This window comes from Sapajus apella, unplaced genomic scaffold (genome assembly GCF_009761245.1).
Source record: "Sapajus apella isolate SASKATOON/1434 unplaced genomic scaffold, GSC_monkey_1.0 scaffold86, whole genome shotgun sequence".
NCBI classification, from domain to species: domain Eukaryota; kingdom Metazoa; phylum Chordata; class Mammalia; order Primates; family Cebidae; genus Sapajus; species Sapajus apella.
The window spans coordinates 1900786-1923956 of NW_022437026.1; the positions used below are offsets into that span (position 1 = coordinate 1900786).

The 23171-nt window shown below is 46.3% G+C and overlaps 1 protein-coding gene and 1 long non-coding RNA gene across 2 annotated transcripts in view; one reads left to right on the plus strand and one right to left on the minus strand.

Moving 5' to 3' along the window:
• The window catches only part of LOC116534198, a 5536-nt gene extending 2031 nt beyond the window's left edge, over positions 1 to 3505 (plus strand). The window contains exon 2 of the long non-coding RNA XR_004261624.1: positions 2710 to 3505. This is a non-coding gene — a long non-coding RNA (uncharacterized LOC116534198). The remainder of the gene's footprint in view (positions 1 to 2709) is intronic.
• The window catches only part of NINJ2 (ninjurin 2), a 104856-nt gene extending 82001 nt beyond the window's left edge, over positions 1 to 22855 (minus strand). Inside the window, exon 1 of the mRNA XM_032254414.1 lies at positions 22418 to 22855. Coding sequence (XP_032110305.1) covers positions 22418 to 22450 — 33 coding nt within the window. The 5' untranslated portion in view covers positions 22451 to 22855. The remainder of the gene's footprint in view (positions 1 to 22417) is intronic.
• Between the last annotated feature and the right edge of the window lie 316 nt (positions 22856 to 23171).

Below are 23171 nucleotides of genomic sequence, written 5' to 3' on the forward strand. Positions count from 1 at the left end.
TATATATATATTTTGAGATCTATTTATTCATGAGACAGAGTCTTCTGGCTCTGTTCCAGGCTGGAGTGCAGTGGCACAATCACGGCTCACTGCAGCCAAGCTCCTGTGATCCTCCTGCCTCAGCCTCCCAAGTGGCTGCGATGACAGACACGTGCCACCACAACCAGCTAATTTTCAAACTTTTCAGAGAGAAGGTTTCTCACTATGTTGCCGAGGCTAATCTCGAACTCCTGGGCTCAGGCAATCTGCCTCAACCTCCCAAAGTGCTAGAATTACAGGCATGAGCCACCATGCCTGGCCAGGTCTTACAACCTTCCCACCCCAACTTTCCAAACCCCATGCTTTGCACAGAGCTACATAAAAACATATTTTTCTAGGAATTCATTATTAATTATCCTATGAGTATGGAGAGAGAGTGTGGAAGTGTAAGTAGATATGGTTAGGGGTCAAAAGGTTGACCTCAGCCAGGTACAGTGGCTGACACCTGTACGCCCAGCACTTTGGGAGGCCAAGGTGGGCAGATCACTTGTGGTCAGGAGTTTGAGACCAACCTGGCCAACATGGTGAAACCCCTTCTCTATAAAAAATACAAAAATTACCCAGGCTTGGTGGTAGGCACCCACCCTGTAATCCCAGCAACTCAGAAGGCTGAGGCAGGAGAACCACTTGAACCTGGGAAACAGAGAATATACCATTGCACTCCAGCCTGGAAGACAGAGTGAGACTCCATCTCAAAAAAAAAAAAAAAAAAAGAAAAGAAAAGAAAGAAAAAGGTTTACCCCAATTAATGTACCCCAAATGCTGCTGGGCTGGGCCCTGCAGAAGGAATGTTACACGTGGGCTTTGACACAACCCAATTCCCTGTGGCAACCAGGTGTTGCAGGTTTAGGTGAGTGATTAGTGCTTATGGGTGGGGTAAAAGAAATACAGCCTTGGCTTATGAATACCTAGGCACAGAATGTCCCCAGCTCGGCCCTGTGGGGCAACTGTTCTCACAACCCTGTGAGTTCTTCCCAAGGAATCAGGCCAAACAAAGGATTAAAGATCTCCAAAAAAGGGAGTTCTCATTCCAGCTCCTTCAGCAGAGTCACTGTACCTTGAAGGACTGGTATCATTTGTGCTTCAGGGAAGACAACACGGCCTACCAGAGGTGAGAGTGGGAACTCTCCCCTGCACCCCTGTGCTTTGGGAGGAAGGTGCTGCCCACATGCTGAGCCAGTTGCAGGAGAGCACCTAGGCCTGCTGCATTCCACCTCCTGCCAAGACACCCTTGTGCTTCTGTGCTGTAGCTTGTCAAGAGAGTGTAGTAGACTTGTCCTTCTTGTCTTGAGTAAGTTTTCAGGGAGGCTGGAGGAACTAGAGGGTAAATTTCCTCTCTACTCCAGCCAGAGCATCCACGAGCGGGGCCCTCCGCTCCAGTATATGCATACAATGTGTTGTTATTTCCTATTAAATCTGATTTTTTCACCCACTACTGAGTATTACTCTAGCACTGACGCTTAGTTTTAATCCAGTTTAATATTTTATACACAGGTTCTTGTACTGGTTTCCAATTATTTTATGTAAGTCTTGAACTCCCCCACAAAATTACAAACCTCTTGGTAAGGTGCTCTACCCTGCTCTAGCACCTAGGTGCTAAAGCACAATACACATCCAGTACACAGTGAACATCAGATCAGTATTAATCAGCATATGGGAATCTGTAAATAATCTAGAGTATATCCATAGTAAGTAATACTCTGCAACAGTTACAAATAATAAGGTGGATCTACATATTGTGACATGGAGATTTCCAGTTCATATTATTTTGCCCCCCAAAATTAAAGCAATCAGGTGCAGTACAAAACCCTCTATGCAGAAGGAAGTAGAAGAAACAAGGGTCTGGTCCATCCATCTGTTTATCTCCTTCCTCCTACATACCCCTAGTCACAGACATTTGCTACAATCTAATGTGGCAGAACTCAGTAATTTCCTGTATTTTCCCTTTCAAAAAGAACTGTATTTTTTTTTTTTTTTTGAGACCAAGTTTCACTCTTGTCGTCCAGGCTGGAGTGCAATGGTGTAATCTCAGCTCACTGTAACCTCCGTCTCCCAGGTTCAAGTGATTCTCCTGCCTTAGCCTCCCAAGTAGCTGGGATTACAGGTGTGCACCACCACACCCGGCTAATTTTTGTATTTTTAGTAGAGACAGGGTTTCTCCATGTTGGTCAGGCTGGTCTCAAACTCCCAACCTCAGGTGATCTGCTTGCCTTAGCCTTCCAAAGTGCTGGGATTACAGGCGTGAGCCACCTCACCCGGCCTGCAGTCAATGTTGAATAACTGTCTAAGTCAGTTTCCATAGGACTGGCCACAATAATAGTCACACTTATGTAGCATATGTATAGGGCAGGCATTGCTCATAGTGATTCATATAAATTATCTCATTTAACCCTCACTATAGTTTTAAGACACTGAGGCACAGAGAGGTGAAGTAACTTGCCCTAGGTCAGACAGCACAGCAAGGAAGTGGCTGACCCAGGATTCAAGCCCAGACAGTCTAACTTAGGAGCCTGAGTCTTCAGCCTCTCTGCTGAAGGTGCTTTTCTTTATTTCTACTTTTCATGTATGCCTCAGTGATGGTACTCAGAATGCTGTGCAAGAAATAATGGAAAAGGAAAAAAAAAATCCCCATTCCTACCCTAATCTATGGCTCTGTTTATGGACTTGTAGGTTTGAGGTACCTATAAGGAGCTACTGATGCCTTCTGGAAACTATGTGTGGGCTGCTAATGAGAGAACATGACCATTTGCTGTGACTGTGTTAGTCAAGTGATAGACAGAGATCGCCCCAGCAAGTGCCTCCTGAGGACGGGTTCCAGCCCCAACCCTCGATCATATCAAGCACAACTTCCGCTATTAATCTCGGTAATGATGGTCCAGGTGTAACAAATCCCACCTGATTGAAAGCAGCAGGGGTAGATGTGTTAACTTTTATAAAAACATAGGTACAAGGTATAAGATTGGGATTCTGATTCTTGGCTCCTCAAAGGCCTGAAGAATGAAGATTGATGCCATCTAAAAGCAAATTAGAAGACTTTGCCCAGGCCCAGGCCCCGGAATAGTGTACTGGAGATGACACTGTGTTTAGAGTGCCGTTTCAGGTTAAATCAGCATCCCTGCAATGTGCCAGACCTATTGTCACAGCAATATGTACCCCGGTTCACACACAGAATGTTTGCTCTCTGGCAGCCAAATGCACTTGGAACTGGCAGTAATGACCTCACAAAAGCAGGAAAGCTGAGCAGTTAGTCAGATGATTAACAAGGTATTGAGATGGAAGAGTTGGGTATCACTTAATGGAAATATCTTGGCATCTCAGAATCAAAGTTTCCAAACTCGGAGGCAGTTTAGGAACCATCATATCCAAAATCCTTGCTTTACAAATGTGGCAACTGAGGCTTAAAAAAAAAGACAGGTCTCAGGGCTCCTTGCCTGAACAAAGTTAAAGTGTATTTCTTCCAATACAATTTGCTCAGGCCTCCCTTTCAATGACAGCAGGGCGTTTAGTCTCAACTACAGTCATTAATTCATCCCCAGTGCTTGACTTCTATTTCTCCTTTCCTCTTAATGGTTCTTTATTTTATTTTTGAGAGTCTTGCTCTGTCACCCAGGCTGGGGTGTAGTGGTACAAAATGGGCTCACTGCAACCTCAGCCTCCAGGGTTCCAGTGATTCTCATTCCTCAGCCTCCCGAGTACGGCTAATTTTTGTATTTTTTAGTAGAGACAGGGTTTCACCAAGTCGGCCAGGCTGGTCTTGAACTCCTGGCCTCAAGTGATCCGCCCGCCTCAGCCTTCCAAAGTGCTGGGGATTACAAGTGTGAGCCACTGTGTTAGGCCACATTTTTATTTTTAATTGTTTTGTTAGTATTTTGTTTACTCAGACAGAAAAGGAGGATTATACCCTCATTCCACCACCGCACTCCAACCTCTCCACTGTGGCTCCAGTGCTACAGTCCACTCCCAACTTCAGTCCTGGAAGAATGGGAGGCTGCAGCTGAGAGACTGGGGTTAGAAGTGATTTTCATAAATTGTTTGTGTACCCTCTGTCTAGAGTTTTTAAGGTATGGGTCCTCCAGGTGGTTTTCAGGCTTTTCTCTTATGTAATCATGTTTATGAGGTCAAATTATTTTACAATGTGCTTGTACTATTTTCAAATAATGAAAACCAGTCATTGCCCTCCTGATGTCTCATCAGAACAAAAATTCTGCCTTCCATGTGCAGACTGCTCTCTGGTTTTCAAAACTACTGCTTCTCCCTTCTGGAACAGCTCTACCTTCCAACTGGGAAGGGAGGTCGGAAAGTGGCTGCACTGAGTTGTTCCTCCTGCCTCCCTTCCCTCCCGCTACCCCACCCCCTCCTCCTCCAGCTTTGCAGATTCTCTAGGTTGATGTCTATGTTGATCTGAAGGTGGGCTCCAGTTGGAGAGTCTCTGGACAAAAGCAAAGCCTACTTTTCACCAGAGTGAAAGGCGTGGGGAGAGGCAATTAGGATGGGAACAGGAATGTGCCCCAAATCAAAATGCTTCTCCTGGAAGTCAGGAAAGAATTCTAAGGCCGGGCGCGGTGGCTCAAGCCTGTAATCCCAGCACTTTGGGAGGCCGAGGCGGGTGGATCACGAGGTCAAGAGATCGAGACCATCCTGGTCAACACGGTGAAACCCCGTCTCTACTAAAAATACAAAAAATTAGCTGGGCATGGTGGCGTGTGCCTGTAATCCCAGCTACTCAGGAGGCTGAGGCAGGAGAATTGCCTGAACCCAGGAGGCGGAGGTTGTGGTGAGCCGAGATCGCACCATTGCACTCCAGCCTGGGTAACAAGTGCGAAACTCCGTCTCAAAAAAAAAAAAAAAAAAAAAAAAAAAGAATTCTAGATCGCTAGCTCTGATCAGACTCTAGTGCTAAAGAAACAGGCTGTAGGGGAAGTCTCTTCTAACACTGCCCTGGAGCTACGTTATTTCCTAGACTGGCTCAGAAAATATCTGTCTTTGAGGACAATGCTCCTTTAGGGTAGAATCTAGCAGAACACCACGGTTCAACATGGTCCTGGCACGGGCCTTCCCTGTGGGCGTGGCAGGCCAAAAAGGACACATAGTTTAGGTCTGACAGCCTAAGATGTGAATCCCAGTTGAGCCATTGACTAGCTGTGACCTTGAGCACAAGAACTTTCCTGAACTTCAAGTTTTCTCATCTGTAAGTCAGGGTTAATAATACTTATACGGTGGTCCTAAAAAATCAGAGAGAAAACAAATCTATGCAAAATGCCTGCTTCATACAAAGGGCCCAGGAAGTGGTAGTTTTTTTGTTTTGTTTTGTTTTTTTGAGACAAAGTTTCGTTCTTGTTGCCCACGATGGAGTGCAATGGCGCGTTCTCGGCTCACTACAACATCTGCCTCCCGGATTCAAGCGATTCTCCTGCCTCAGCCTCCCGAGCAGTTGGGATTACAGGCGCCCGCCACCACGCTCGGCTAATTTTTGTATTTTTAGTGGAGACGAGGTTTCTCCAGGTTTGCCAGGCTGGTCTCGAACTCCTGACCTCAGGTGGTCTGACCGCCTCGGCCTCCCAAAGTGCTGGAATTACAGGCGTGAGCCACCGCGCTCTAAGCTATTATTATTAATAACTGAAGGGAAGCCTAGGGGAAACTCAGAAATCAAGGACTCCTGTGAGAAAAAAGGAACCGAAATAGCCCAGACTGGCGCTCCCCAGACTCTGCAGCTGGCGGCGCTGCCCATGGACGGGGCAGGTTGGGGGTAGGGGACCAAGGGGAGACGAAGGTGAGGGGGCGCAGGGCTAGTTTTGCGTCGGGAAAGGGTGGCCCTGGGCCTCCTACGGGGGAAGGAAGAGATGAAACCACGTGACAGAGTCAGAGCTCAAAGCCAAGCCCCGAGCGCGCGGAGGACCGGATGCGGGAAGTGGGCTCGGGGCCCCGCTCCCCTGCCCGGCTCGCCGGCCTGCGTCAGCTGACCTGGTTTCCGCGGGCCCCGCGCCCTCGCGCTCCCGGGCCCCCGCCGCCGCCCCCGACCCGCTCCGCGCCAGCGGGCCCGGCCCTCCCTCCCCAGCCAGCCGGGCCGCCGCGGCCTCTTGGCCCAGCGCCTGGGGCCGTCCTGCCGCTCCCCTGAGTCGCCCTGCGAAGGCCGCGGCCGCCTGCTTAGCCCAGGAACCTTCACCTCCCCAAGACCGGCGCCTTCGCCTCGGGACCCCGCCCCCTGCTCCCCACGGCCGCCCTGCGCCCCTTTGTCCCCCGCAGCTGCCCGAGCCCCCAACAAGGGCCACCGAGGGCTCCAGGAACACCCCAGGCCCGGTCTTCTCGCTCACAGCGCCCCACCTGTGACCCTCAGCAACCCTCCTGCGCTGCCCTGCGGCGGCGCTGCTGTCTGGAGGCTCCGCACCACCGCAGCCTCCCAGCCTCGCGCCGGGTGGGGTGGGGAGGGGAGGGCGGGGTTCCTGAGACCGGAAGAAAGGGTCGGGGCTGCGGCCGCACCGGCCCTCGGGCCTACATCCGCTCCGCGGCGACGCGGTTCACAAACGAGGGAAGGGGCGAAGGGAAGAAACCCTTGATTCGGGAACACGACCCTGTGCCTGGAACTGTACATCCTGTCCCCTCACTTAATCCTCACAAGACCTGTGGGGCGTGTCGTCATTGTAGGCCTGGAGATGAGGAAGCCGAGGCTCGGAGAGATGAAGCATTGTACGGCCTCTGAGCGGCTGGTTTGCAGCGAAGCCAAAGCCAACATTTTTTCTTCGCGGCGGCAGTTTGAGCCGCGCCTTACCGCAGCTACTCTGCCATCAGCCAAGAGGTCACATCTTTTCTGGAACTCCCTCCCCGCTCACATAATGGAAGCAGTCAGTTGACTTTTCCAGTAGAAACTATTTTGCCACTTTTGGGGGGAATCTTGAGTTACCAGCTCATCTCTCAGGTCTTAGATAACACTTTCCTTGACCCCACTAGGTCCACCAGCACCTCTACTTCCCTTTTTGGTAACCCTTATGATACCACCTGTTGCAACTGCTCATTTCCTCATGTGTCTCCCTCTGCAGAGGGAGCGACGGTACCTGAGTACCGGAACCGTGGTCTTCATTACCACCTCAGCATTAGCTGAAGTGCCATGGGCCGACTCCCAGGGTGCCACAGTTTCCCGGGAGCGCCGTTTGAGAACCACTGAACTAGATAGAGCTTGCAAGGTAAAGCAAGAAGGAAAACCAGAAACAGCTGTGAAAACCTGACCTTTCATCACCTTCATACTGGCTACCATTTACTGAGTGCTTATTATACAACAGGCATTGTTTTCCGTGTGGGACTGCAGTGTTTCTCACACATAAATGTGGGGCCCAACGCAGGGGATCTTGGTAAAATGCAGGTTCTGATTCAGTACCTCTGGGGTGGGGCCTGAGATTCTGCATTTCCAACAAGCTCCCAGGATACTTTGTGTAGAAGGGCTTTGGCGTATTAATTTATTCGATCTTCTTAATGATCCTATAAAGTACCGCTGCTATTCCCATTCTAAAGATGAGGAAACAGATTAAGCATTATGAACTTACATCAAAATAATAGACTGTAGGGCAGGGAGGGAGGGGGAATAGTGTGGGCAGTGTACAGTTTTAGAATAAGCAGAAACGAAGTTCTAGGCAGAAGAAAAAGGATTTACAGAAAGCCTGACATGCAGGATAGGGGGACAGGGCCCACACGCAGGGCTGTTCACTATTACATAATCTATGCACAGTACTTGGGCTGTGGGCTTCCTGAAGATCCCAAGTATCTGAGACCTGAAAAAAAATTTTTTGGCACCTACATAGAAAAAAAATGAATATTTAATAATTCCAAAATTCAAATCATGAATTGTTTCAAAAATTCTACATGATAGAATTCATATTTAGTAAGTGATATGGGTATATTTTAATGCATTTGATTTTAAAAACGGGGTAGGGCCTACTAAGAACAGGCCACTAAGAACAGGCCAAGACCTGGCCTCACTGGGTTTGGATGTAATCCTGAGGGCAGCCGGGAACCACTGATAGAGGCAGGAGAATGTTCTCTGTGGTTACAGTGAGGAGAATGGATTGGAGGGAGGCCAGACTGAAGGCCGAGCGGCTAGAGACCAGATAGGCAGCTACAGTCTTCAGAGTGCAAGACAATCTCTCTGTAGTGCCAAGATTAGCATAAAATCATATCATTATATAACCCAATTATTCTTTGATTCCTTCGGCCCCAATCTGACTCAGCATTCTAAATTTACTTAAGATCTGGGGACAAGCATTTTGCCAAATCCTTTCCCATGAAGGCAAATGATGTTACAGTCAATCAGCACATGCCTTGAGCCAGACAGACATGGGTACGGGCCTCAGTTCTGCTGCTTGCTAGCTGGGTGACTTTGCACAAGTGATTTAATTCCTCTGGGCCTCAGATTCCTTACTGGTACCATGAGCATAATGTATTCCTCACAGAATTGAGTGAGAAAACTATGTATATAGGACTTCTTATGGGGTGGGTACTTAGAAATAAATAGTAGCTGTTATTTATGTGTCTTTGTTCTGAAATCTGCTTAAGTTTTCTCTAGGAAGGAATAGAGGGTAAATTATTTAGTATTTTCATCAGTCTTCTGAGGTAAAAATTATCCCCATTTTGCAGATAAGGAAGATGGTTCAGGGATTAGATCACAGCTCTGTGAAGCAGGGGCACAAAGTGGTCAACCTGCAAGAGCTGGAACTTTATTTTCCTTGTTCTTCTGTCCATGCACTCGCTCCAGCAGTTGACATCTGCCCTCTTTGGTGGCTCCACGACCAATTTCCCTTAGTCATGGCATGAGTCAGCCATAAGGGCTGATGGCACACCACCGAATACTCTGCTGTGGCACCACTAGCTGACATTCTCCTTCTTCTCCAACATTTTCCAGCCTCCCTAATACCTTGCCCCCCAGTTTTACAGTTTCTGGATTTTCCTTATTAAAGAGCTTGTCTCTGAGACTCAGACAGAACCGCCCCAGACTGGGATGCCTTCCAGGGTACCTCCCTTTCAAGGGAGCAGATAAGTAGGTCACATCGGGATGGTGAGGGAGGAAGCTTGACTGCTTATGGGTGGAGGAAAAATACTGCAGGTCACATGGAGAATGGAAAACAAAATAACAGGGTTTCTCTCTTTTCCTAATTCTGTCACACAATCTCACCAGCATCCTGGAACCAGCACAGGCAACACTGATCTTTTAGGGCTTGAGGATACTCGTGGCAACTTGAGCATAAGACTTGTTTGTCTACCCTGTGCTCCCCTACAACCCATCTGCCTCCTTTTCAAGCTACTCCACAGCCCCCAGGATATGTTTTTCTCCTTTATGGTAAAGCGAAATCTCAGCTTCTACAGGAGCTTCCACCACCTTGTGGACTGCCCCTCAAGGGCCTGAAAGCACAGAGCTCCGCAGCCTGGAGGCTCTGTGGGGCAGGAAGGCACTGCCCATGAGTGCCTGGAGCAGCCTGGATCCCATCTACAGAGACCCCATTGCAGCAACCGGGTTATGTCAAGGGCTCTGCAAGATTTCTGCTCCCATCCCAACCCTAGTGAAGGTAGTTCACAAGGTATGTGAGTTTGAGCATTAAATTACACAGATGACCGTGAAAACCAGAAAGAGACAGACAGAGACAGGGACAGGGACACAGGCAGGGCTTAGCATTACAGATCAACACTACCAACCCCACCCTGCCCCATTATCTCTTGGGACTGAGCCCTGTTTGAATCACAACACTGGGCGGTCACATTTCTAGGAAACTGCAGCTGAAGAGGAAAGGTCCCAGCTGTGTGAGTGGGCCGTGTACAGATTAGGACTGAAAGTGTGTATCCGGGCAGACAATTGGTCACTGGACTTCACACCCGAGACACAAGACAAACACACAAAACAAGGACCTAAGCCTGACCCCTCAAACCTGGGGGTAAACAAACCTGCTTCCCTGGACAGGGATTGTGGAAACAGGGAGTTCACCTCTGGAGAGGCGCAGGGGTTTTCCATTCTCCTGGCGTGGAGCCTGGTGAACTTCTAGCTCAGAGGCTCACCGTTCCAGGATACTGGGAGCTCTTTCACAGAGGCTTGGAGGTGATGCTACAGACTTTGGGCTGGCACTGTCTCCCACCTGGCTTCCACATTGTCCCCTGCCCTCCCTCCTCCTGTTCCCAAGACCCTCAGACTGTTCAGGGATGCTAGGCCCCTCTGCTTCTTTTTTCCTCCACCCCTGTAGAAGGCATATTCCCCCATGCCTCAGGTGTCTGTGCACAGGTGCCCCGTGGGAAGGCCCACTCTTGCCTTCAGTAGCTTTCTTTTTTTTTTTTTGAAATGGAGTTTTGCTCTTGTTGCCCAGGCTGGAGTGCAATGGCGCGATCTCAGCTCACCACAACCTCTGCCTCCCAGATTCAAGTGATTCTCCTGCCTCAGTCTCCCGAGTAGCTGGGATTACAGGTGCCCACCACCACACCTGCCTAATGTTTGTATTTTTAGTAGAGACAGTTTCACTAAATTGGTCAGGCTGGTCTTGAACTCCTGACCTCATGATCCACCCACCTCAGCCTCCCAAAGTGCTGGAATTACAGGTGTGAGCCACCACGCCTGGTCCTGCCTTCAGTAGCTTTCTCCCCTCTCCTGAGAGGCAGGGCTGGGTGACAGGAGAAAGACATTCATCTTCACCTGAGCCCTTCATTATGTTTAATCTCTCTAGTCGGGGGGGTGCTGTCAAAGACATCTCTTTCCTAGGTTGGAGTAATCCCAAATCATCTCTCATCATAGTGGCTGTAAATCCCACAAGTATGTGGCATGCACTAGTAGCAGTGACAGTGTGGAGGTGCCTCACACTGAAACAAGAAGTCTGGACTTGAGGGGCTGAGAACCTTTGTCTTGTTAGAAAGTGGCTGGCAGCTCCTCCTCCCTTGCATCTCCTCCAGCCTGGGCCCCTTGATCTGCTGACATCTCTGGGTGACTCTGGGTGCGCTGCGTACTCCAGGTCTAGTGCAAGTGCTACAGGACTACCTGGGAGAAAGGAGCCAGTCTTGAAACCTCCATATCCCCCATACATCAAGTCAGTTATGGATTTAAGTGGAGATTCTAAGACCTTAGTATGCATCGGGATCACCAGGGGGCTTGTGAAAACACAGAAAAAAAAACAGAAGAAAGAAAGAAAGACCCTTTCACTGTGCATGGCAAATTAGATACACCAATTAGTCAATTAGTCAACAAATGCTTTTTTTTTTTTTTTTTTTTGAGATGGAGTCTGGCTCTGTCACCCAGGCTGGAGTGCAGTGGTGCAATCTAGGCTCACTGCAACCTCCACCTCCCAAGTTCAAGCAATTCTTCTGCCCCAGCCTCCCCAGTAGCTGGGACTACAGGCGCCTGCCACCACATCTAGCTAATTTTTGTATTTTTGGTAGAGACAGGGTTTCACTGTGTTGGCCAGGCTGGTCTTGAACTCTTGACCTCCTGATCTGTCCGCCTTGGCCTCCCAGACTGCTGGAATTACAAGTGTCAGTCACCACGCCTGGCCTTTTTTTTTTTTTTGAGATGGAGTTTCATTCTTGTCACCCAGGCTGGAGTGCAATGGTGTGATCTTGGCTCACTGCAACCTCTGCCTCCCGAGTTCAAGTAATTATCCAGCCTCAGCCTCCTGAGTAGTTAGGACTACAGGTGCCCACCATCACACTTAGCTAATTTTAATTTTTTTTTGTATTTTTAGTAGAGATGGTTTCACCATCTTGGCCAGGCTGGTCACGATCTCCTGATCTCAGATGATCCATCCACCTTGGCTTCCCAGAGTACTGGGATTACACATGTGAGCCACCTCGTTCAGACAAGAGGTTTATTTTTTATAGTAAATCAGAAACAGTGTATAAATATGTGTGTGTGTGTGTATTAGTGTGTATATATAAAATAGCCTGTGAAATCTATTCATTTGCATATAGGCACACCTGCTTCTCTAATTTTCTTTTTTAAACTACAAGTTTTTTTCTATTCTAAATATAATATATGGGTTAGTAGAAAATGTGTAAAGGAAGTAAAAAGTGAAAAGAAAAGTAATGGATGAAAATAAGTCATTCATAAACCCATAATCCAAAAATAACTAGTATTAACCTTTTGGTTTATTTTTTCCAATAGTTTTCTGGCGCATTTTTTTTTTTTTTTGAGACGGAGTTTCGCTCTTGTTACCCAGGCTGGAGCGCAATGGCGCGATCTCGGCTCACCGCAACCTCCGCCTCCTGGGTTCAAGCAATTCTCCTGCCTCAGCCTCCTCCGGCGCATATTTATTTTATATGATTTTTAAAGGAAATTGAGATGAAATCTTTATGTGCTTATGTATCTTACTTTTTTTTTTTTTTTTTTTTTGAGATGGAGTCTCGCTCTGTTGCCAGGCTGGAGTGCAGTGACACGATCTCGGCTCACTGCAACCTCTGCCTCCCGGGTTCAAGTGATCCTCCTGCCTCAGCCTCCCAAGTAGCTGGGACTACAGGCGCTCGCCACCACACCTGGCTAAATTTTGTTTTTTAATAGACACGGGGTTTCACCACGTTGGCCAGGATGGTCTCAACCTCCTGACCTCATGATCCTCCTGCTTTGGCCTCCCAAAGTGCTGGGATTACAGGTGTGAGCCTGGCCGTATCTTACTTTTTTTAAATTAACACATGATTAGCATTTTGCTGTTCCCTTAAGTATTCTTCCAAAACATATAATATTATTCCATGACATTTATTTACAGATATATCAAACTTTAACCACTTCTGCATTATTGGACTCTCCATTTTTGTTATGAATATTTCAATGAACATCTTTGCATATCTAAACACATCTTTGATCATTTTCTTAGGCCGATTCTAGAAGTGAGATTATTAGGTCTTTTTTTTTTTTTTTTGGAGATGAGAGATAGAGTCTCACTTTGTTGTCCAGGCTGGAGTACAGTGCAGCTGTATCTCAGCTCACTGCAACCTCCACCTCCCAGGTTCAAGCAATTCTCATGCCTCCGCCTTCTGAGTAGCTGATATTACAGGTACATGCCACCATAACCGGCTAATTTTTTTTTTTTTTTTTTTTTTTTTTTGAGACGGAGTCTTGCACTGTCACCAGGCCGACGTACAGTGGCACGATCTTGACTCACTGCAACCTCCACTTCCCAGGTTCAAGCGATTCTCCTGCCTCAGCCTCCCAAGTAGCTGGGAGTACAGGCATGTGCCACCACGCCCAGCTAATTTTTGTATTTTTAGTAGAGACGGGATTTCACTACGTTGGCCAGGATGATCTCTACCTCTTGACCACGTGATCCGCCCACCTTAGCCTCCCAAAGTGCTGGGATTATAGGCGTGAGTCACCGTGGCTGGCTAATTTATATATTTTTAGTAGAGATGGAGTTTCACCATGTTGCACAGGCTGGTCTCGAACTGAGCTCAAGTGATCCTCCTGTTTCGGCCTTCCAAAATGCTAGGATTGCAGTTGTAAGCCACCGCGCCTGGCAAGTCATTTTAAAATCTCTTGACACATATTACACTATCAAACAGTTTTCTGGAACTTCCGTTTAAAAATATTTCTAGAGACTTCTGGGTTCTGGTTCTGCATGTATGGCACTTGGAAGTAGCCATACCATCCTAACAAGTAAAAAGCTGAGGAAACTGAAGAATCAACAACTCTTCTTGGATTCAAAAGAGAGGTAAGGACATAGGGCAAACCACTGCCCTCAAGATTGGCGAGACAGACAGGTGAATACCGGGAGTCATGGCTTACTGGAGCAGACTCACAAGGGCAATTTTCCCCAGGAACCAGTGCCAGCTAGGAAAACCTGTACTGTGGTTGACAAATTGCTTGGAGGCTCAGAATGGACAAGCTAAAAACTCCAGGGTGACTCAGTCATGGGAGTGGGCATTGGAGGAAATGCTTTTGTGAGTTTTACCTCTAGGAGCTGCCCCAAGTTCTACAGTAAATGTCAGAGAAACATCTCTTCATGGTTCTGGCAGGGGGAAGGGAGAAAACATTTCAAAATAGGCCAGAGCATTCTGTCTGTTCTTCTTAACAAGGCCTGAGCTCAGGAGAACTGTTTAACCAGAGCCAAACTTGCTGAGGCTTTATTAGCACTCAGTGACCTGGGGAAGGCAAAGACGCGATTTCAGCACTGTAGCTATCCTGACCCACGTAAGGTGGGGGCACTTAGAAGCATTTGTGATGTTCACTCCAGAGGCATAGGCTCACTAAAAGACTGACATCCAACCATAGAATCGTAGAATGCTTCCCCTCCCCTCACATTTTACCACCACATACTAGGGCCTATCCTTAGCAGTTCCTTTTGCCTGATACACTACATCTGACAATCAAGAAAAAATTACAAGGCATACTAAAAGGCAAAACACACAATTGGAAGAGAAGAGCCAGCATTAGAACTAGATATGGCAAGGATATTGGACTCTATCAGACCAAGAATTTAAAACAACTATGTTGAGTATGCTAAGGGTGTTAATGAATAAAGCAGACAGCATGCAAGAAGAGACGGGCAATGGAAATGAAGAGATGAACACCCTAAGAGAGAACCAAAAAGGAATGCCAGAGATGAAAACACTGACAGAAATGAAGAATGCCATTCATGGGCTCATTAGTAGACTGGACGTGGCAAAGGAAAGAATCTCTGAGCTTAAGCATACCTCATAGAAAGCCCCTAAATGGAAAGGCAAAGAGACAAAGACTGAGAAAGTAGAACAGAATGTTCAAGAACTGTGGGACTACAACAGGTGCAATATATGTGTACTAGAAATAACTGAAGGAGGAGGCAGAAAAGAACAGAAAAAATATTTGAAACAATAATGACTGAGCATTTTTCTCAAACTAATGCCAGATGCTAAATTATAGATACAGAAGATCCAGAGAAAATCAAGCAGGATAAATGCCCAAAGAACTACCAAAAAATCAAAGACAAAGAAAAAGTCCTGAAAGTATCCACAAGAAAAACAAAGTCTTACCTATTAAAGAACAAAGATAAGAATTACATCTGATTTCTCCAGAAACATGTAAAGAAGAAAGTGGAGTGAAATATTCAAAGCATTGAAAGAAAAAAATCCACCAACCTGGAATTCTCTATCTTGCAAAATTATCCCTCTAAAGAGAAGGAGAAATAAAGACTTTCTAAGACAAACACAATTAGGAGGATTTGTTGCTAGTAGCTCTATCTTGCAAGAAATATTGAAAGAAGTTATTTATAAAGAAGGAAAATGAAGCCGGGCATGGCGGCTCATGTCTGTAACAGCTCTTTGGGAGGCTGAGGCGGGCAGATCACTTGAGGCCAGGAGTTCCAGAAAGGAGGAAAGTGCAATAGGTCAGAAACTCAGATCTACTTAAAGAAAAGGGAAACATCAAAGAAAGAATAAATGAAGGTAAAAGAAAAACTTTTCTTTTTATTCTTTTTTAAAATTAACAAATGAAAATTTCAGCCAGGAGAGATGGCTCATGACTGCAATTCAGCACTTTGGGGGCTGAGGTGGTCAGATCACTTGAGGTCAGGAGTTCGAGACCAACCTGGCCAATATAGTGAAACCTCATCTCTATTAAAAATACAAGAATTAGCTGGGCGTGGTGGTGCGTGCCTGTAATCCCAGTTACTTGGGAGACTGAGCAGGAGAATCACTTGAACATGGGAGCAGAGGTTGCAGTGAGCTGAAATTGAGCCATTGTACTCCAGACTGGGCAAGAAGAGCAAAACTCTGTCTTAGAAACAGAAAAAAAAAGAGAAAAATTTCATATATTTGTGATATACAAAGAAATACTTTGTTTCTTATACTTAATTGATCTAATTGTTCAAACCAAATCAAAATATCAACAATATATTTGATTATGTATACTTATGTATATGTTTTATAATATATGCACACATATATATACACACACATATGTGTGGGTAAAATGAATGATAGCAATGATACACGAAACAGGATGGAGGAATTAGGATTGTTTTGTTATTATAAGGTACTCACACTATCCATGAAATGGTATAGTGCTATTTGAAAGTGCATTTGGATTTGTTGTACTTGTAAATTGCAAAGTCTAGAGCAATAACTAAAAAAAGTTAAAAAAAAATACAACTGATATGCCATGAACAGAGAGAAAATGAGATAATATAAAATCCTCAGTTAAAACCACCAAAGGCAGAATTAAAAAGTGGAAGACAAAAATGGGAGCAAAGAATGAGGGCAACAAATAGAAAGATAGTAACAAATGTGGTAGATCCAGTTATATCAGTAATCACTTTGAATGTCAATGGTCTAAATGTACGATTCAAAGGCAGAAATTGTCAGGATGGTCACAAAAAGAAGACCCAACTATATGTTGTGCACAAGAAACTCACATTAAATATAAAGTTACATATTGATCCACTGAGTGTAGTAGCTCATCCCTGTAACCCCAGCACTTTGGGAGGCTGAGATGGGAGGATTACTTGAAGCCAGGAGTAAGACTAGCCTGGGCAACATAGTGAGACCCTGCCTCTACAAAAAATAAGAAAACAGCTGGGTGTTGTGGTGTGTGCCTGTAGTCCTAGCTACTTGGGAGGCTGAGGCAGGAAGATTGGTTAAGCCCAGGTATTTGAGGCTGCAGTGAGTCAAGATGATGCCACTGCACTCCAGCCTGGGTGATGGGTGACAGAATAAGACCTTGTATCAAAAAAAAAAAAATATATATATATATATAGATAGATAGATAGATTAAAAGTAAATGGATGGGGCCAGGCATGGTGGCTCATGCCTGTAATCCCAGCACTTTGGGAGGCCGAGGTGGGCAGATCACCTGAGGTCAAGAGTTTGAGACCAGCCTGGCCAACATAGTGAAATCCCGACTCTACTAAAAATACAAAAATTAGCTGGCTGTGGTGGTGTGTGCCTGTAATCCCAGCTACTTGAGAGACTGAAGCAGGAGAATGGCTTGAACTTGGGAGGCTGAGGTTGCAGTGAGCCGAGATCATGCCATTGCACTCCAGCTTCGGTGACAAAGCAAGACTGTGTCTCAAAAAAAAAAAAAAAGGAAATGGATAGGGAAAATAATACATGTTAACAATAATGGCAAAAAGACCAGATGCAGTGGCTCACGTCTGTAATCCCAGCACTTTAGAGGCTGAGGCAGGCAGATCACGAGTTCAGGAGTTCAAGACCAGCCTGGCCAACATAGTGAAACCCCGTCTCTACAAAAATACAAAAGTTAGGCTAGGCGAGGTGGCTCAAACCTGTAATCCCAGCACTTTGGGAGGCCGAGATAGGCAGGTGGCTTGAGGTCAGGAGTTCCAGATCAGCCTGGCCAACATGGTGAAACCTTGTCTTTACTAAAAATACAAAAATTAGCCCAGCATGGTAGCGCGTGCCTGTAGTCTCAGCTACTTGGGAGGCTGAGGCAAGAGAATTGCTTGAACCTAGGAGGGAGAGGTGGCAGTGAGCTGAGATTGTGCCACTGCACTCCAGCCTGAGTGACAGAGCGAGACTCTGTCCCTTAGCCAGGTGTGGTGGCCGGCACCTGTAGTCTCAGCTACTTGGGAGTCTGAGACACGAGAATTGCTTGAACCAGGGAGTCAGAGGTTGCAGTAAGCCAAGATCGTGCCACTGCACTCCAGCTTGGGCAACACGGCAAGACTCTGTCTCAAAAAAAAAAAAAAAAAAAAAAAAAAAAGAAGTACTATATTAATTTCAGACAGAGTAAACTTCAAAGCAAGCAAGGAAAGTCAGCAAGGATAAAGAAAGGTATTACATAATGATAAAGGAGTCAAATCACCAAAAACATAACAATTCTTTTTTTTTTTTTTTTTTTGAGATGGAGTTTCATTCTTGTTGCCCAGGCTGGAGTGCAATGGCGCGATCTCAGCTCACCACAACCTCCACCTCCCAGTTTCAAGCGATTCTCCTGCTTCAGCCTCCCTAGTAGCTAGAATTACAGGCATACACCACCATGACTGGCTGATTTTTTATTTTTAGTAGAGACGGGGTTTCTCCATGTTGCTCAGGCTGGTCTCAAATTCCCGACCTCAATGATCCACCCACTTTGGCCTCCCAAAGTACTGGGATTACAGGTGTGCGCCACCGCGCCTCACAACAATTCTTAACATGCACGCACCTAACAACAGAGTGTCAAACTATGTGAGGCAAAAACTCTTAGCACTGTAAGGATAAATAGATTAATGTATTATTACAGTTGGAGACTTAACACCCCTCTTTCAGAAATGGACAGATCAGCAGGTAGAAAATCAGTAAAGACATAGTTGAACTCAATGCACCATCAATCAACTGGATATAATTGACATGCATATACTTTTCATCCAACAGTAGCAGAATATACATTCTTCTCAAGCCCACACAAAACATTCATCAAGACAGACCACATTCTAGGCCATAAAATATGCCTTAACTAATTTAAAAGAATAGAATCATACAAAATCTATTCTCAGAACACAGTGGAATTAAACTAGAAATCAATAACAGAAAGTTAACTTGAAATCTTTCAAATATGTGAAAATTAAACAACATGCTTTCAAACAACACTTGGGTCAAAGAAGAAGTATCAAGAGAAATTTTAAAATATTTTGAACTGGTTCGGCGTGGTGGTTCACGCCTGTAATCCCAGCACTTTGGGAGGCTGAGGCGGGCGGATCATTTGAAGTCAGGAGTTCCAGACCAGCCTGTCTAACATGGTGAAACCCTGTTTCTACCAAAAATGCAAAAAAAAGGTGCATCTAATAATGGGTTGCTATCCAAAACAGTCAAAGAACTCTTAAAATTCAACAATGAGAAAATAACCTCCACTAAAAATGGGCAAAACACCTGAACAGACACCTCACCAAAGAAGATTCAAAGGCTAGGCCGGGCGCAATAGCTCATGCCTGTAATCCGAGCACTTTGGGAGGCTGAGGCGGGAGGATCACAATGTCAGGAGTTCGAGACCAGCCTGGCCAACATGGTGAAACCCCATCTCTACTAAAAATACAAAAATTAGCTGGGTATGGTGGTGGGTACCTGTAATCCTAGCTACTCAGGAGGCTGAGGCAGGAGAATCGCTTGAACCCAGGAGGTGGAGGTTGCAGTGAGCCGAGATCACACTATTGTACTCCAGCTCGGGCGACAAGAGCAAAACTTCATCTCAAAAAAAAAAAAATGGAATCATAGGTCTGATAGGTTACTATGCTCTTTCTAATGAATATTATAACTTTAAAGATAATCACTATAATAAAAACGTGTCAGCCATTGATAGTACCTTTACTACCCATTGGTATCATTGTACCACATTTTGGGGAAACATTGTTTTAACTAAACAGTGTTATTGTTTTTTGTTTTTTTTGTTCTGTTTTGTTTTTTTAAGAGAGAGAGAGTTTCACTCTTGTTGACCAGGCTGGAGTGCAATGGCACAATCTCAGCTCACCATAGCCTCCGCCTCCTGGGTTCAAGTGGTTCTCCTTCCTCAGCCTCTTGAGTCACTGGGATTGTAGGCATGCACCACCACACCTGGCTAATTTTGTATTTTTAGTAGAGATGGGGTTTATCCATGTTGGTCAGGCTGGTCTCGAACTCCCTACCTCAGGGGATCCACCTGCCTTGGCCTCCCAAAGCGCTGGGATTACAAGCATGAGCCATTGTGCCCGGCCTATTGTTTTGCTTTTAGAGATAGGGCCTGGCTCTGCTGCCTAGGCTGGAGTGCAATGGCATGTCTGTAGCTCACTGCAACCTGGAACTCCTGGCTTCAAACAGTCCTTACCCTCCCAAGTAGCTGGGATTACAGGTGCACGCCACCATGCCTAGTTAATTATTAATTTTTAATAGAGATAGGGTCTTGCTATATTGCCCAGGCTGGTCTCTAACTCTTTTTTTTTTTTTTTTTTTGAGACAGAATCTCACTCTGACCCCTAGGATGGAGTGTAGTGGCGCAATCTCAGCTCACTGCAACCTCTGCCTCCCAGATTCAAGCAATTCTCTTCCCTCAGCCTCCTGAGTAGCTGGGATTACAGGTGCATGCCACCCACTATGCCTGGCTAATTTTTGTATTTTTAGTAGAAATGGGGTTTCACCATGTTGGTCAGACTGGTCTCAAACTCCTGACCTCGTGATCCACCTGCCTCAGCGTCCCAAAGTGCTAGGATTACAGGTTGGGCCACCATGCCTGGCCAACTGGTCTCTAACTCTTGAGCTCAAGTGATCCTCCTGCCTTGGCCTCCAAAAAGCTAGAATTACAGGCACGAGCCACCGTGCCCAGCCAAAGGTGGACAAGAAACTGTAGAAAGTAATGGATAACCTTCTGACCAAAGGAAAATGTGAGGAAGATACGAGAATTAAATCTCATATTAGAAGAGAGTGAATGACAAATGAAGAGAAATGTACACTAACACCTTAGTTTCCTACTAGAGATAGACACAATTTTCCTTAACTACTTCCAATTTCCTTAACTACCAAAGATCTTACAGAGACAAGAGCTAGGAAAAGTAACAAGAAAATACACCCTAGGGACAGAAGACCTGGATTGGAGGTCTTGGGCTGATTAAATGACCTTATTCCTACGGATTGGAGGTCTTGGGCTGATTAAATGACCTTATTCCTATCATGGCTTCCTTAACTCACTCATTGAATAAATGTTTTCCAAAGCACTTACTGTGTACCAAGAGTTGCCTCATGCACTGGGGCTGCAGCAATGAATAAAACAGGGGAGGCACTGCTCTGGGAGATCTTGTGTCCTAGTGAAAGTGACAGGCAATACCTGCTAAATAAATAAGCAATGTAACTTCAGGTGGTGAGCAGTACTATGAAAGAAATTAAACAGGCCGGGTGCAGTGGCTCACACCTGTAATCCCAGCACTTTGGGAGGCCGAGGCAGGCAGATCGCAAGGTTAGGAGTTTGACACCAGCCTGACCAAGGTGAAACCTGTCTCTACTGAAAATACAAAAATTAGACAGGCATGGTAGTGAGTGCCTGTAATCCCAGCTACTTGGGAGGCTAAGGCCGGAGAATTGCTTGAACCCTGTAATCCCAGCCACTTGGGAGGCAGAGGTTGCAGTGAGCCGAGATCGCAGTGAGCCGAGATCGCACCACTGCACTCCAGCCTAGGCAACAGAGTGAGACCCTGTCTCAAAAAAAAAAAAGAAAGAAAGAAATTAAACAAATGATAAAGACAAATTGGGGAGGAGCCATCCTATAAAGAGGTTGGTCAGAGGAGGTCTCCCTGGGGAAGTAACATTTGAGCTGCGATCTGAATATACTAGGAAGGGCCAGCCAGGAGATAAGCCAGGGAAAGAAGGTTCCAGCTGGAGGGACCAGCAAGCCTTGAGGTGAGACTGTTCTGGGGATTGGCTGCCGATCCAGGAAAACAACACTAGGTATGCAGTTGTACTAGGTGAATAGTTTTGACACAGTACAGCAAGCAGTCCTACAAGTTCCTGGTGGTGTCTCAGGGGTGAAGGGGCCAAGGACAGAGACTCTGCCAGACTTATGCCACCCTGCCCAAAACACATACAAAGAATGAGAGAGAGACGCATGCACATACTCTGCTTCAACAAAACAGCTCTTCTTTAATCTGAAGTATATATTGGGTGGCTGGTTGAGATTTTGTTCGAGGACCAGGTTCAGGGATCACAAGTTCTTGATCTCAACAGTCCTTTTTCACACTTTAGTTGTTCCATTCTCTGAAATGTTGCACAACCTCAGCAGTGGTCACAGGATTGATTCTATTCTATCCATTAACAGGGAGTCAGGGTGTGCAGCTCCCCGCAGTCTGGTTCTCCTCTCACCATACATCCAACCCCTTTCCCCTCCAGTGGTGGATTGGAACCTCTGATGCCTTCCAAGCCCATCCCAGCTAGAGAGGGACACACATCTCTGCCTCCTCCTAGGAGATTACACCGATTTCCTTTCCTTGCACAGTCCAAATGAGACGCTTTCTGTCCTACACAGTAGAGCTTTGTGAAGATAGCCGAGAAATGGCTCCAGTTTTTTTCCAACCTGTAAAATGCAAACTTGGCCAGCTGCCTCTCTTCCTAGCCTCAAAACTCCTATCTTTCCTGTCTCCAAAGAACTGCCCAGCAGCTCTAAGAGAAGCCTCTGCTGTCCTGGGGCTTCGGGAAAGCATTGCTCAGAATGTGAAATCATTTTCTGGTAACACGGATCTAATTAGCTCTTTGACTGACAAGAAGCAGCAGAAGCCAAGAGGGATTTAACCAATCTGTTTTTCAGATATTTCAAAAAAGTGAAGAACCAGACAGGGAAACGGAGAGAAAGAGAAAATAGAGGGACAAAGCCTAGGGAGCATTTGGAGAAGGGGGTGAGTAAGAAAGAGAAGGGGGACGGAGAATATGTTACTAAAGTAACAATCCTCTGTTCTTCCAGCTTCACCTCTGCTCCCAATTTCCCCTCTGCTCGCTTCCAGAGAGAACTTACTTGAAGGTCGATGATTTCTCTTTCTGATTCCATTTCGCTGCCCTCAAATCCCTCCACATGCACCGGTGCCGGGAACAGACTGCGTGGGCTCCTCTAGGCTCCGCCGTCTGAGTCTGCTGCTTTCTTGGGGTGGGAGAGAGCTCACAGCTGGCGGGACAGACCTGCCATTCATCCCTGATGTGGGATGCCCGTCTTGGCTGCAGCTCCTGGGGGAGGTGTACAAATGCACACACGTGTGAGTGTGTGTGTATATGTGTGTGCTCCAGGGGGTGGCACATGGCACATTGATAGGTGGTCTTTTGAGTTGGTAGTGACAGCATCATTTTCACTAGTGGCTCCAGTGACCTTCCGGTCCCTGCGGAGCCGTCTGAGGTCACCCAGCCTGCTTTGAGCTAGTAGCTTTACAACTGGCAAAGAAACCCTGCATATTTATCAAGGAAATTGAAAAGCAGCCTGAGGACGACGCTGCCCGACTTCACTGCTGAGTCGGGTCCCTGGTCACCACGGGTGGGGTGGCCTCCCGCACAGTTATTTTATTTTATTTTATTTTATTTTATTTTATTTTATTTTTTTGAGACAGAGTCTCATTCCGTCACCAGGCGCCAGGCCACAGTGCAGTGGCGCGACCTCGGCTCACTGCAACCTCCGCCTCCCGAGTTCAAGCAATTCTCCTGCCTCAGCCTCCAGAGTAGCTGGGACTACAGACGCGTGCCACCACGCCTAGCTAATTTTTTTTTTTTTTTTTTTTTTTTTT